Source organism: Delphinus delphis, chromosome 9 (assembly GCF_949987515.2).
Source record: "Delphinus delphis chromosome 9, mDelDel1.2, whole genome shotgun sequence".
Lineage (NCBI taxonomy): Eukaryota > Metazoa > Chordata > Mammalia > Artiodactyla > Delphinidae > Delphinus > Delphinus delphis.
The window spans coordinates 105,976,590-105,990,892 of NC_082691.1; the positions used below are offsets into that span (position 1 = coordinate 105,976,590).

General features: G+C 57.4%; 1 protein-coding gene across 2 annotated transcripts in view; it reads right to left on the reverse strand.

Annotated features, from left to right (window-relative positions):
* PTPRN2 (protein tyrosine phosphatase receptor type N2) overlaps nucleotides 1-14,303 on the reverse strand; it is a 689,751-nt gene that overhangs the window by 44,901 nt on the left and 630,547 nt on the right. For both annotated transcript variants that reach the window (XM_060021206.1, XM_060021207.1), the window contains exon 16: nucleotides 2,586-2,659. In XM_060021206.1, coding sequence (XP_059877189.1) covers nucleotides 2,586-2,659 — 74 coding nt within the window. The remainder of the gene's footprint in view (nucleotides 1-2,585; nucleotides 2,660-14,303) is intronic.

Sequence of the window (14,303 nt, forward strand, 5' to 3'; positions counted from 1 at the left end):
AACCAGAATTATACACATACAGATGTTTGCCTGTAAATCCGGAAACCAAGGAACCGGCCCCCATTTTGGCCAATTTCTTAGGACGTTCAGGGCACCTGAGCAGCCACCCTTTTCTGAAGAGTCAGTTTGTATCTACTTAAATTTGTTAAACGCATTCTGAGTTTAAAAATGAAACCATTTCTCCCCTTCATAAACAGAGAAATGAAGAGTAAGTTTACTTTCAAGTGCTGTTGGGACGTTCAGACTTGCCCCCGGTAAGGGGACTCGTGTGCTGCTGTGTTGACGCCCGCCACCCCTCAGTCCACGCCTGGCAGTGACCAAGCTCCGGTGCGGCTGACGGAGTTCTCCCGCAGACGCCCCACGCGGGGAAGCGGACTTCCTGTTTACTTTCATGACCTCTCACTTCAGAGCAGAGGTTGCACATTATTCACTACTGGATGGCTTTCCTGAAATTTAGTGACGACTAAGTACAGATATGACAGACGTAGTTATCGTAGTTTTATTCTGCAGGGTCACGGGCTTCTTGGGCTCTCGTTGTAAGCTCCTCACTCAATTCTGCTAGGAAACTCATCAACATCAGACCTTCAGTCATTTCAGGAGGAGGTACCGAGGATTTCTTCTAGCTCATGCTTCCAACCCAAATTTGCACAAAAAAGAACTGTGGCATGAAATAAAAGGAGCACATAAAAGACACCGAAAGATCACTTGCCTCTCCTGGCCTCACCTTCTGACCCAGGTCCCTGCCCCGTCAAGCCTGAAAGGCTGTTCTGAATTTCTACCAACAAGAGAGAGACGGGGAAGGCACAGGAGTAGGGGCTGCTGGTGGGCGGCTTCCGGGAGAGATGCAGTTTCTCACCAGCACCCTGTCCTCATTGAGTCCTAACTTTAGCCTGAAATAGCTCCAACGTCTGGAAGCCGGAACCCATAAAATGGGGGAGGGTCGGGCACCCCCCAACACTGAACCCCCGTCTCTGAGACGTGAAAAGGATTGCTTTATTGCTCATTCTGGCCCTGTCACGGGGTTCATCCCAGGGAAGGAGCCCAGCAGGAGAAGGCAGCTCTTTCCCTTCTACAGACCATCACCACGACCCCTGTGTAGGGACCAGGTCCAGGCAGCTACAAAGCCCGCCCTCAGCAGGTGAAAGATGCGTAAATCAATGGGGCTTTGCCTTGGTTTTTTGAATTTAGAATTGATGGAAAAATACCAAACTCAACAAGTGTGTTTATTTAGAAAGACTGATTGAACGGCTCCAGTTAGGCCTCTGAACACAGACGGAGCCAACGTTTGAGGTCTACTCTGCTGGAGGGAAAGGAGTGCGTCCTTAAAAATAACCCCAGAAACAAAGGCCTGAGCTCAGACGGGTGCAGACAAGATGCTGCCCCCCGAATCCCTTTCGCACCGCAAGCGTGTTACACGGTGCCCTCGCTGTGTGGTTGTGCGGTGTCAGGAAGTGGGGCCGACCCACGGCACGCTGGAGTCATGACAATAAGGTTTATACAGCAGATGCACTGAAAAACAGAACCACCACGATGACAGCGGTTCTGCTTGCGATCAGACGGCGAACTGTCTCATCCAAGGTCACCACCGAGGACGGCAGGGGCTGTCGTTCACCCAGGGCGCTCTCACGAATCCAGAGATGACCCCATAACCACCTGCCCCCTCCCCCATAACCTCACAGCGCCGGAGCCCCCAGGACGTGCTGCGTCCTACACGCCCGTATTTGACTGAAGCCAATGTGAGAACTTACTGAGCTGCCCTGACGCTCCCCGGAGACCAGCGTCAAGAACCACGGTTTAAGGGGGACACAGCCCCACCTGCTCCTGCCTCTCTGCTTTGGGCCCAGGTGCGCCCACCACGTGCCCTGAGAACCCCTGGCAGGTTCCTCCCACCAGCTGCTGACCTACACTCACCCCCTGCCAGCCCCTCTTCCTTCCCCTTGGGCGGCCCCCGACTTTCCCCTGCGGCCTCTCCCCGGGTGCAGGGCGGGAAGCCGCGAGGGAGCGGCAGGCTGTGGCCGTGAGGGGCTCTCCGGAGGCTGGGAACACCTGCCGGCCAGAAGGTCTCACCTGCCCCCGTCCTCCATCACACCTGCTGCCAGAGAGGCGCTGCCGCACCCCCTCCCTCGAAGGGAAGACCCCGCCCGCTGCAAAGACCGGAGGAGACCAGCCAGCAGTTTCCGACCTACTTCCACGTCATCCATCACTTCAACACGTGCCAGGGTTGGGTCTGGGTTTTCCTGTTTCCCCCGAACAGGGAACAAGGGGGCCTAGGAGCCCTTTACACAACCAGCTACGAATTTCCCCAAAGCCTCGGGTTCCAGCAGTAACTCGTCAGGGCGCTGTTGCTGGGCCCCTGGGGTGACCGGGCTCAGCATCCCGGCACCACGTTCCCTTTGCTGGGACTCGGCCCGCCTGGGGACCATGCCATCAGGAGTGGGCAGGGGGCAGAGCGCCAGCCCTGGTCCCTGGTGGAGGCCGGTTACCCGGTGGACACAGACCGGCTATCTGCTATGGAATCAGTGCCCGGCCGGCCCGCTCCCGCCCCGCCTCCCCGGGAGCCTTGGTGCGTGGCGGGCAGTACTCACGATGGGGCTGGCGTTGATGTAGTCAGAGCTGCCGTGGCTGTTCTCTGATTTCAGCCGGATCCGGGAGTGGTCGTCTGCAAGCCCCAAAGCAGAGCGTTAACCCGTGCAGGGCGTCATCCAGGGCCACCGCTGCCCCCTGCCCCCAGGTCCCGCTGAAGGCCGTCACCGCACCTCCTCCCTCCCTCCCCCCCCCACCGAGGGTCCTTCAGCCCACGAAGTGGAGCGTCAGGGTGTGCAGGGAACCTCGTGTTTTTCTTGTGTCAAGTTCCAACGCCAAGGCTGGGTGCTCCTGGGCAGTAGCTCATGTAGTGTTTGCCTTTAAATAACACGTATTTGGTAACACAGAGAAAATAAACATCATCGTGGACATGAAGCTATTAGACCATCCTTCAGTACATACAATTCTGTCGTCTAGAGAAGGTGAAATACTCGAGATTACAAGAATGCAGCTTTACAAGGAGAAAAGAGCGAAAGAAAGTGCAGCGGAAGAGGGTGCGGGGAGCAGTGCTCACTGGGGACTCACCGACACAGAAACGGGCCTGAAACGGGCAAAGCAATTGGACGGGTGTTGACACCAGACGCTCAGAGGGGACTGAGGACATGTGATCGGCCACAGCTTAATGCGTCTGCTATGTCACTCATCCCTGACTTCGGTTCTGGACTAACCACCCTCCTGCGGTCAGTGACGGCTCTCTGCCCGTTTTCAGGAGCTTTCACGGCCAGCAGGGCACCCCCGAGAGTCCCCGTTTCTCCCACCTTCCTCCCCTTCCTCCGCAAGGTGCAAACTTGAAAATGGGACGCGCCGAGCTCCATCATCTTGTACGGCAGGGAAAGCCTTCCGGCGGCCCCCATACCACCCGCTTCTGCTGAGAAAGCCTGGCTGCAGCCCCAGAGCTCAGGGTTTCCACGGCGATGAGTGTGTTACCCCAAGTCCAGGTTCCCGGCATTTCAGCCGCGTCTCCCCACTTCCTGCTCCCAGCCCTGGGAGCAGCTCGGCAGTGGGGTCAGGAGAGCACGCACGGGGGCTTTGCTGTGGTTTGTGTCTCCTTCCTTTCTCTGGGAGATCTTACTTATTTACTTATTTTTTGTTTTAAACAGTTCTGGGGCTTGGGAAACTTGGCGAGGCCTAAACTGATTGAACTTGGAAGGTATCGTCCACTGGAGACTGGACGCCATCCTATCCGTCTTATTGAGGTATTAACGTTGGCTTTTTCCCAGTAGAGACAAGACAGGTAAGAAACATCTAGAGACGGGGAAGGGGTTCACGCCTGACATGTTTACCTGATCACAGGTGACACGGACCAGACGCTGTGGAATGTTCTGAAGGTGTTTACAATGGCAGCGGCCAAAGCCCCCCGCTAAGGTGTGACCAACGATTCAGAAGTCCCCGGGACTCAATGGCTTTGGGGTCCTGCACAGATCTGTTCCTGAGAGACTGAAAACTGGCTGTGGCAGGAAGTTGAAATAAAACCCACGAGAAAAGTCGGTCAACTCTGACATTCCAAAGCGCTACAAACACTCACCCCAAGATGGAGTTCAAGAGGCCCAGTTTTTCAGTGTATGTGTGTGGGGGCGTCCAGACATGTCAAAGCCAGAGACGGTGGGAGCCGCTCAGAAGCCGGGCCCTTCTCTGAATGGGGACCATGCCTTCTGCCTGCACACTGAAGCCTGGATACACAGAGCAGGGCTTCTAGCTGATTCCAAAGGGTTCCCGAGGGTCTCCCAGGAGCCCCCCTCACTGCAAATATTCTCCACAAGCCCACTTCAGGTGTCGCTAACAGCAGCAGTTGGGCTGCTCCCAGTGTCTGAGAACCCGTTACCCAGGGCAGGGCTGCTGGCCATCGCGACGGAGGGAACCAGGGAGGAGGGCCCGGAGCTTCAGAGGGTGCCGTTCACACCCAGGGCGGAGTGGCCCCCTGGTCGCACTGAACAGGCCCAGGACTGGGGGGCTGCCGGGTCCCTCTCATCTCCACGGGGCCCTGCAAGCAACCAGGCTCAGTAAACAAGGGCCAGCCGGATTTTCTAGTCGGAAAATCAAGAAAACGTGTCCTCAGTCTGGGAGTCTCGGTGAGCTTGAACCCCGACGGTTCATGGGAAAACCTGTTTTGAGCCGAGACGGAGCCTTAGCTCGCTGTGAGGACAGCTCCCAGCGTCCTGCGTCCCTGCGGGCACCGGTCCAGCCACCTTCATCCCCGCAGGGCACTCTTTCCAAGATGCCACTGAGCCTGGGACAAGGGCTTCCAAAGCTCAGAGTTCTACCTTCCCATCACATATTTCATATTGCAGCAATGTGTCGATTTAAAAATTAACAGTGGGGCTTCCCTGGTGGCGCAGTGGTTGAGAGTCCGCCTGCCGATGCAGGGGACACAGGTTCGTGCCCCGGTCCAGGAAGATCCCACATGCCACGGAGCGGCTGGGCCCATGAGCCATGGCTGCTGAGCCTGCGCGTCCGGAGCCTGTGCTCCGCAACGGGAGAGGCCACAACAGTGAGAGGCCTGCGTACCGCAAAAAAAAAAAAAAAAAAAAAAAAAAATTAACAGTGAACTTTTTTTTTTTTTTTTAGTGTGGGACCATCTTGAACCTCTCTCTGAAACACTGGGGGCCATCCCAGAAGGGCCAGAGTCCGGCGGAGGGTCGGCTGGTGTAGCAGGGACGGTCCAGTGGACGTTTCACTCGGCCGGGCAAGTCTCAGCCGTTCTGTGGTTCACTGTTCCTGTTCTGAGGGTGGCTGCTGTGTTCTTTGTGATGCACAGGGGAGACACGGCTGCCTGGCGGGATTACCGGTTCACTCAAGGTCAACAGCGGGGTGGAGGTGAAGCCAGGGCGGGGCTCCTGAGCAAATAATCCCCCCTCCTCTGTGGATCCGCGAATACCGTTCCTCTGTCTTCTCCGTTATAACCACAGAGCAAGAAGTTTTACAACTACAGCGCTTACATTTTAATGAAGAGCTGGGTGTGTCCTCCAAGATCCTGTTGTGAGACTTCACTCAGACGCCAGGAAGCAAGGAAATTCAGGTAGTGTCTCCCGCTGTACCTGGCTCTACAACCCAGTTATTTTCCTCTCATAAGACCCACAGTAGTAAATTTTATCGAGGAGGGAAGGAGAAAAACACCTACTAAGGAGAAACTTGCTGAATTAACCCTCTGTGCCTGTTCCCTTTCTGAAGCCCTGAAGAATCTGTGTACCGTCCCCGTGTTCAAGAGCGGTGCTTTGAATGTCTGTAGCTTCTCCCTGTCCTAATGTTTCACGTGTATCGTCCTCCTCCTTCCTGGAACACGGTGCCGTAGACGGAACAGAGTCCCTTTTCCCCATTTAGGCTGAGAAACTGAGGCTCTGAAACATCCAGTAATCGACCTGGCAAAGACCCAGAGCTCAGGGTCCAGGCTTGACCCAGCCTGGCCACCTGCTGGCCCGGCGATAGTCGGGTAAATGATTCAGTACCTGGAAGTGTCAGATTTGTCACCTAAAATGTAGGAAAACGATACCTAACTCACAGGCTTGTTGTGATAAATGGCTTCTATAAAGTGCTCACGGAAGGCCTGGCAGAGAGCAAGGGATTTAGGAACCAGTTCAAAAGATGACAGAGGGACACACACCGAAGTGACAAAAAGTCAGCTGAACCGGCAAAACTCATTGTGTGGTATAGGACGAGTTGTAGTAAATAAGGATGGTTTTCATAAATGCCAACGGAAGGAGTAAGGTCTAGAACTGCTTCTTGATCATGACGAGGGCAAAGGAGCCTGGAGCGAGGGAGACGTTGGAGGACACTGTGGCTTAACGATTCAGGCTTCTTCCTAGCCCGTGCCGTGCGTAGCCCGTGCCCACGTTCCACCAGAACCCACCCAAGGAGAGTGTGTGGAGGCCTCCCCCGCCTGTGACATCGTCTCCTAACATGGATCTTTAAGGATAGCGTTTCTTTAGCCTCCCTGATCGTGTCCCTCACACCGAGCGCACCGATACGTGCATGAGTCAACATAGGCGAAGTCATTGATGCTGCCGGCGGTAACGCTGGCGGTAACACGAGTTAGGCATCTGCAGAAGCCGTGGGTGGACACTGGCACCTGCCATGGGATTTCTTCATCCAAGAGGTCTGTCAATATTCCCCTGGGGCCCTGCAGCTGTCTCAATTTTCTGTTAAGATTGAGATGAAACCATTACACTGGCTGATGGCATTTCCTCTACTTGGAGGGTATGGCTGGTGCAAGCGTGCGGTGCGTCTGTGACGGGCCAGCGCTCTGCCGGGAGGGCTCTGAGTCTTTCTTGGAGACCCCACACACCGGGCTGTGCTCACAAATGGCCCCAGCGCCACCACTTCCTTCCTGAATTTCCTGGGTCCCCTGACGGGTGAGCAAACCGCAAACATCACCTGAACTTCTCCACCAGCTGTTAACGCCAGACGCATGTTCCCAGCCAGTGACACCTGGAAGCCAGTGACACCTGGAAACGTCTTCATTGACTTGGCCTTGTCACAGCTGAGGCAAAGCCATAAATGTTTGTATCATGTCTGTTGCAGGACTCTGAGGAGCTAAGTGTACGACACGTTCCTCCACAGACCCAGGAGCCGGAGGATGACGGCGTGAGCGCGAAGCACTTTTGCTCTGAGGCGGCGAGTCCTCCTTGGAGTTCAGCTCACACTTCTTTCCACCAGCGCCGCTTCCTCAGGAAGCCCGTGAGCAAGGGCTCTGCTCCCGTGAAGAAACCCACACCTCAAACCACAGGACCATCAAACGTTTAAGGAGGAAAGCAGACACTCGTGCTCTGCGCCTCCACGGCTCAGTGCCGGGCAGACCGGGGCGTCTGGGGCCCAGGGTCAGCACACCTGCCGGCGCCCCGGCGGCAGGAAGACAGGCTGGTTCCGTCCCTACCCAAGAAGCTGCCCCGCAGGGGACGGCCCACAGCCCGAGGCTCACGGCTGGCTTCCTGGCTCCAAACACGCCCGAAGCAGGTCCCAGAGGCACACGCATGGCCTGAAACGTGGTCCGAAGACTTCATCTCGTGTCTCATTTCTTACTTTCACCAGCATCTCTGTGGATCTCTCAGAAAGCAATCCCAAAATAGGCTCGCCATGCAGCTCGGCGGGTGACTGGCCGTACAGGCGGGTGACGGGGCTGGAGCAGAGCAGGAGCCCCTGTTCCAACCTTGCTGCTCAGCACGTGCAAGGAAAAGGTCCCTCTGGGCTCGGCCTCCGTGCCGAGCAGAACAGGCCCAAAGGTTTCAGGAGGTGGCCTGGCACCGCCCTGCCAACCACTGAGCCGTCCAGGGGCGCCTGGTGTCGAAGGCTGAATTGTGTCCCCCCCAAAAAAAGATGTGTGGGTGCACTAGCCCCCAGGACCTCGGGATGTGGCCTTATTTGGAGACGGGTCTGTACAGAGGGGATGGGGTGACAACACGGTCATGTGGGTGGGCCTCAGCCCGTGCCTGGCGTCCTTATAAAAGGGGGAGTTTGGAATCAGACACAGGCAGAGGAAGGATGACACGTAGACACGAAGGCCGAGGAGAGGGCCTGGGACAGACACCCCCTCGAAGCCCTGAGGGGCCAGCCTTGTCATATCCACCCTTGTCCTGGACCCCGGCCTCCCGATGGTGAGGACACAGCTCTGTGGCCTGGACGCTCCCGCCCCCGGAGTCGCGCCTCCGTCTGGGCCCGGCTTTCTCACAACGTCCTGTCTGCCCTTTTCACATGTCTAACGTCTTCCAGTTCCCTACGTCTTCAATGATGAGGCTGACCGAGATGACCAGCAAGTTCCTACCAGCTAAAAAATGTTAGCTTTCTATGAGAAAATTAGCCAATAGGTGTGAGGTGGTCCCTCATGAACCTGGGAGAGGGAGGGGAAGGAGGGGGAGGGGGAGGGGAAGGAGGAGGAGGGGAGGAGGGGGAGGGGGAAGGGAGGAGGGGGAGGGGGAGGGGAGGGAGGGGAGGGGGAGGGGAGGAGGGGGAGGGGAGGAGGGGAGGGGGAAGGGAGGAGGGGAGGGGAGGAGAAGGAGGGGGAAGGGAAGGAGGGGGACGGGGAGGGGGAGGAGGGGGAGGGGGAGGGGAGGGAGGGGAGGGGGAGGGGAGGAGGGGGAGGGGAGGAGGGGAGGGGGAAGGGAGGAGGGGAGGGGAGGAGAAGGAGGGGGAAGGGAAGGAGGGGGACGGGGAGGGGAAGGAGGGGGAGGGGAGGAGGGGGAGGGGAGGGGGAGGGGGAGGAGGGGGAGGGGAAGGGAGGAGGGGGAAGGGAGGAGGGGGAGGGGAGGAGGGGGAGGGGAAGGGAGGGGGAGGGGAAGGAGGGGGAGGGGAGGGAGGAGGGGGAGGGGGGAGGAGGGGGAGGGGGAAGGGAGGAGGGGAGGGGGAGGGGAAGGAGGGGGAAGGGAAGGAGGGGGAGGGGAGGGAGGAGGGGGAGGGGGAAGGGAGGAGGGGGAGGGGGAAGGGAGGAGGGGAGGGGGAGGGGAAGGAGGGGGAAGGGAAGGAGGGGGAGGGGGAGGGGGAGGGGGAGGAGGGGGAGGGGAAGGGAGGAGGGGGAAGGGAGGAGGGGAGGGGGAAGGGAGGAGGGGGAGGGGAAGGGAGGAGGGGAGGGGGAAGGGAGGAGGGGGAGGGTAGCTCTGCAGAGAGGTCCCAGCAGCCCTGGTGACTGCGTGGGAAGAGGCTCCGGGACCCAGCCCTGGGCCATGGTGGGTACAGCGGTGACACCAGGGCACCGTCCTCGTGCCTGGAGGGCAGGATGGCGTGCAGCAGTGTGCAAATGTTTGCTGGCAGCACACGTGTTGCACACACACAAGAACAACTCTGCATAATAAGAGCAGACACCAACCAAGCAAAACCGTGCCACCTGCACCGTTCTACCCAGAGACCATCAATCAACGGACCTCAGTCACGCATCTTCTCTGAGTGAGGGCCTGCATCCCCACTGCCCCCCCAACCCCGCTGAGCTGAGGAGGGCCGGACACAGACGGCAAAGGGCGTGGCCTCGGAGGGCCCCTGTCGGGGGCAGCTCGCACATGTTGAAACAACGTGACACAAGTCTGTGTTCTATTGAGCACAGTGTTGTCACCAGAAAGCAATCCCGGTCTCCATCTGTGCTGACCAAGGGTAGACAGGGGGTGGACACAGGTGTCACCTTCAGCTGACAGTCACAGCACCCGACGGGGACCCAGGCTAGTATTGCTACACGTCTAAACTGAACTCTAATAAGGAAAGAATTGCTCGGTTGATGGTAACCTTGAGAGGACAGTGGCCAAACCACCTTAAAGTTTTGAGTTGCCAAGAAAGAGAATGCTAGGCATTTAACACATAACCAGATGAGGGAATTCTGTTCCAGAGACTCCAAAAGGGCGCTGAGCCAAAGAGATGGGAAACCCTAAATGTCAGAGTTCTGATGACATAGTGGTAAATATCCTGAGTAAGAAAACGAGAAAGACATCCAAAGAGACCAGGGTGGTCCGCAGTGTGAAGGACCACATACGAAAGACGGAAGCGCACACGCAAACCAGGATCATCAGAAAGGCTGACGTCCCGAGGGGGATGGTGCAAAACACACAGGGGATAACAGGAGAGTCTGTGCACCTGTGTTTGTTTAAACCGAGTGAAGCCTCTGTCTGGTGTAGATGAAATCATTTTGGGAGATAACAAACAGAAAATCTACTCAATTACAGTCTCGCTGTGGCCATCTCTATCAGAGAATATCTTTTCAAACCAACAAGGACAGAGAAGAGACAGTTAGGGGGTCGACAGACGCTGGGGGCCGATGTTCACGGGCAGGTTCTGGTCTCCGGTCCCGTGACCAGAATAGGTTCTGCGAGTCCTCTGGGTGCAGCTGCAGCGGGTGCTGGCCACGTCCACGGCGTGTCCTCGGGATGCACAGTCTGGCCACGGCTGGTTTCGACCCCACTGTGTCCCTGGGCCTCTGGGTCTCAGGTGCGTGACCAGAAGAGGGGAAATAGCGGGTCTGGGAACCAGGCAGTCAGCTTCCCAAGGACCAGGCCAGCCTCCTGACTGGAGAGCTTGTGAGGGTTTCGAGGGAGGGTGGCCGCCAGGAGAAGAGGAGCTTATTAGGATCAAGTCACATCGGAAAACCAAGGGGGTTGTTCTAAAGTTACAAAGGCTAGAGAGACGCGAAGTCCAAAAGGCAGTTATGAACCTTGACTGCATCTAGTTAACTAACCGCTGTAGATGATATAACTGCAATATGTGGAGCATTGGAAGATGGAGTGGAATGAGCGGCTAATAGGGGATTCCCGATTTTCTTAGTCGCAACAGTGGGGTCGTAGTTACGTAGGAGAAGGTCTTTACTTTTAGGAGACACAGGCTCACGTATTTAGATATCACGATGCCTAAACCCCACTTTGAAATAGTTCAGCCAGTAAAGAAGTAAAGCACACACACTGATCACACAAAAAAGGCAAAATACGGAGCGGCAGCTGTGCGGACTCTCGCTGGTGGGAATGTAGGCGATCGTCAAATGACCATCTCAACCCGAGCATTTTAAAACTTTTGCGATAAAAAGCGTGTGGGGGGAATTATGCCAAGCTGGCGACACTGCTTCTTTGCAAAGTGCCTCTGGACTGGCCGGCAAGGAGTCCCCCGGGGTCAGGAGGGCAGGGGGCAAGCCACGTCGCCCCCTGACGCCCCGGCTCACCTCTGGCTCCAGGCTCGTGGGTGATGGTGTAAATGGGACACTGCACACCTGGCCTTTTGCACGGTCTGCTGTGCGGGGATCTCCTGGGCTGCACGGGAGGGCGGCAGGCAGAGAGGGGCTCACGGAGCAGCCCCTGGAACATTCCTTCCTGGATCCGAGTCTGCCTGAGGGGGGCCTTGGTAGGCAGCACCCTGTATTCATCCCGTTGAATGTGGCTCTGTTCGTCACTCGAAGGCAGGTAAAACGTGTTTATAAAACGTGCGGATGGAAAAAGGCTGAGGGTGACCGTGGTGACCAGAGGTCAAACTCCCCTTGACTTTGAACAAGGATTCGTTTATCAGCAGTGAATGCAGAGTTCAATTCCGTATAAGGATGGACGGCTCGGGGCTGTGCCCTGTGATGTGCCCATTGCACGATGAACGGAAACCGGAAACGTGCAGGTCAAGGAGGAAACACAGCCCGTCGCGGCCCTTCTGAAGGCTGTGATCGGCCTCTGGGCGCAGAAACCAGAGCGGGTTCAGAAGAGGGGCCCAGCCCCGGCTCCCGCCTCTGCGAGCAGCATCGGAATGGGACGGGGAGAAGCACAGACACCCGGTGACAGGAGGTTGGATGTCTTACACATCCAGTGGCCCAGCTTCAAGGAAAGGAGTGAAGAGAGGGCAGAAGCTGAACCTGAGTGCTGAACGGTGCAGACGGTGGCGCGGCCCCCAGCCCGCAAGCAGCCCCTCTGCCCTGGGGAGGCTCCGGCGGGGCGCTCCCACAGCCCAGGGGCCCCCCTCCAGAGGCTCCGCACGTGCACAGCCCCACGGGAAGGCCCGGGCGCCTCCTCCCCGTGTCCCTTCAAAGCTCTTCAGTCTCCGGCAGCCCAGCTTCTGCTGTGATGTAGCAAAGGAAAAGCCTTCACAGAACTGGCTGGATAGTTTCCTGTCGCCACCAACACACCTACAGCCTTCCCAAACCCAGAGGCAGTTACTCAGCTGGTTCAGAGGCCGAAAAAAGGGAGCGACAGAAAGACAGCCAAGACAGCAACTTCTCTGGACACTTAGCTTCTCGTGCAGCCGCTTTACGTGAGGGGAAGAAAATCCTGCTTGCTTGTTGGATTTAGGAGAATTTCCCACGACTGATGGCTAGAGGCTGAGCAGGTCACTCAGACGTGGCTGAACCAGAATACTCGCTGCGGGGGTTCTGCTGGGAGTTGGGAAAAATATGGAAACCAAAGGTTTGTCTGGAAATAGCTGTTTTCTGTGTGTTTCAAGGGAAGCGATGCTTTGTCAAGTACCGTGGGCCCTGGATGTATTTCAGACGTTCCTTCTGTGGAAGTTCGAAGTCTGTGTTCCTGTTCCCGACTCAGAAAGTCTCAGGTGAGTCCACAAAAGCACAAGGGGTTGGTGTCCCGTCAGCACAGGGCACCCGGGCTCGAACCCCAACACCCTCATCTGCCCGACGGGGGGGAGATGCAGGAGGGCTGGGGGGCGGGCCCGGGGCGCTCGGGGGCCGCACTCGATGTGCTCAGCCTGGCCGCTGGCCTTTCCGTCACACGTGGCCCAAGCCTGGTGCCACCAGGTGACGTGGCTCCCGGGAAGAGCCGGGCCAGAGTCGCTCTGACCCTCACCCGGCCCGTCTTCGGGGCGAGGCGGGGGGCCGAGCCGTGAGCCGCGTGAGCAGCAGCGCCCGCGAAAGCTGAGCTGCGGGAAGCGGCATCACAGACCCTTCTGTCCATCTTCACGTGCCCGTGTCTTCGGCTATACGTTCTCTCTGGGTTCACGTCTAAGTATTCCTGTGTCTGTGTGTCTCTCTTGTTATTGTAACTCAGAATCACAAACATTTTTCTGTTTAAGATTGCACACCAAAATAGCATCATATTCCTGTTTTTAATTTAAAAAACAGACGAGCGGAATATTGCATAATTCTTTTTAAAAAGGCAAAAAAAAAGAATTTAAAAATTAAATTCTTTAAACTTCTGAGCTACAGAATTAGACCTAGCGCATGGCCAGCCAACATCTCATGAACGCTAGCTGCCTTGTCCTTTGAAAGACAAGTCACTTGTAGCTAGAATCTCCGGGCTGTCAGCGATGGGAAAGTCGCTAGCCCGGCCGCCCTTGAATTTCCCACCAAACTGCCAACTGGGACGTCTTCCAGCCTCAGCTGGAACGGCCCTCGTGTTGGCGGAGGTGGGGGGAGAGACGTTTCGGGGGCAGCAGACGAGCAAAGATGTGCAGGGGCTGGGAGGAGGGGAGCCTGCACACTGCCGGACTGGGCGGGGTCCAGGTGGGTGGCCCGGGGGGCCGCTGACCAGGGAGCCAGGCAGTAACTCCCCTCTCCCGGGTGGAGGATGGACATGAGGAGAAGCGGGGCAGGAGCAGAGCTGCTTCATGGAGGGAAGTAAAGGCAGGAAGGTGGGGTCCAGCCAGGGGTAGGAGGGAGCAGAGTGGGCCGGTACCGTCAGATCCAGAAATGAGGGGACTCGCTGGAGGTGACGGGAGAGGATAAGGGCAAAAGGAGCAAATGCAGAGAGAGATGGCCCCGGGGTTTCCATCCCAAGCCCCGAGTGAGGCTGAGTGACACGGGTGGGTGCTGCGGGGAGCACGTCGAACACACGACGCTGTCGTGCACACCCCACTGTCCCCGGCTGGGGCGTCGACGTCGGCTTCAGGGAGCGGGGCGCGTGGAGGCCACCCTGTCAACGCCCTACGCTCCATCACGGACCGTTTCTGCGCCATAAGGAGTGAAGAGCCGGACAATACGGAGAGGTTTCAGGAAGAGGCGGCGGTTCTTCCTGGTGGAGTTTGGCGAGACCAGTAAGAGTTTAAGTGAGGCCATCGCCGGAGGGTCCTGCCTGGGAAGAGATGCCGGTGGAGATCTGAGGACAGGATTTCCTCTAAAAGTTAAGGAGGCAGGAGTGTGGAGGACAAAGGTGGGGACGCACTTGCCGGGACTGGACCTGCGCGTCTGGGGAGGCTCTATCTGCCCGCTTGTCTCTGCAGGGTACTGGCCCCTACTTCCTGCAGGACCCCGGACAGGCGACAACCTAGGTCAGGCTCTGGGACGGCCATGCCGGTCAAGAACAGTGGCCTGTCTCTAACGCCCAGCGCCAGAGTCCAGCCAG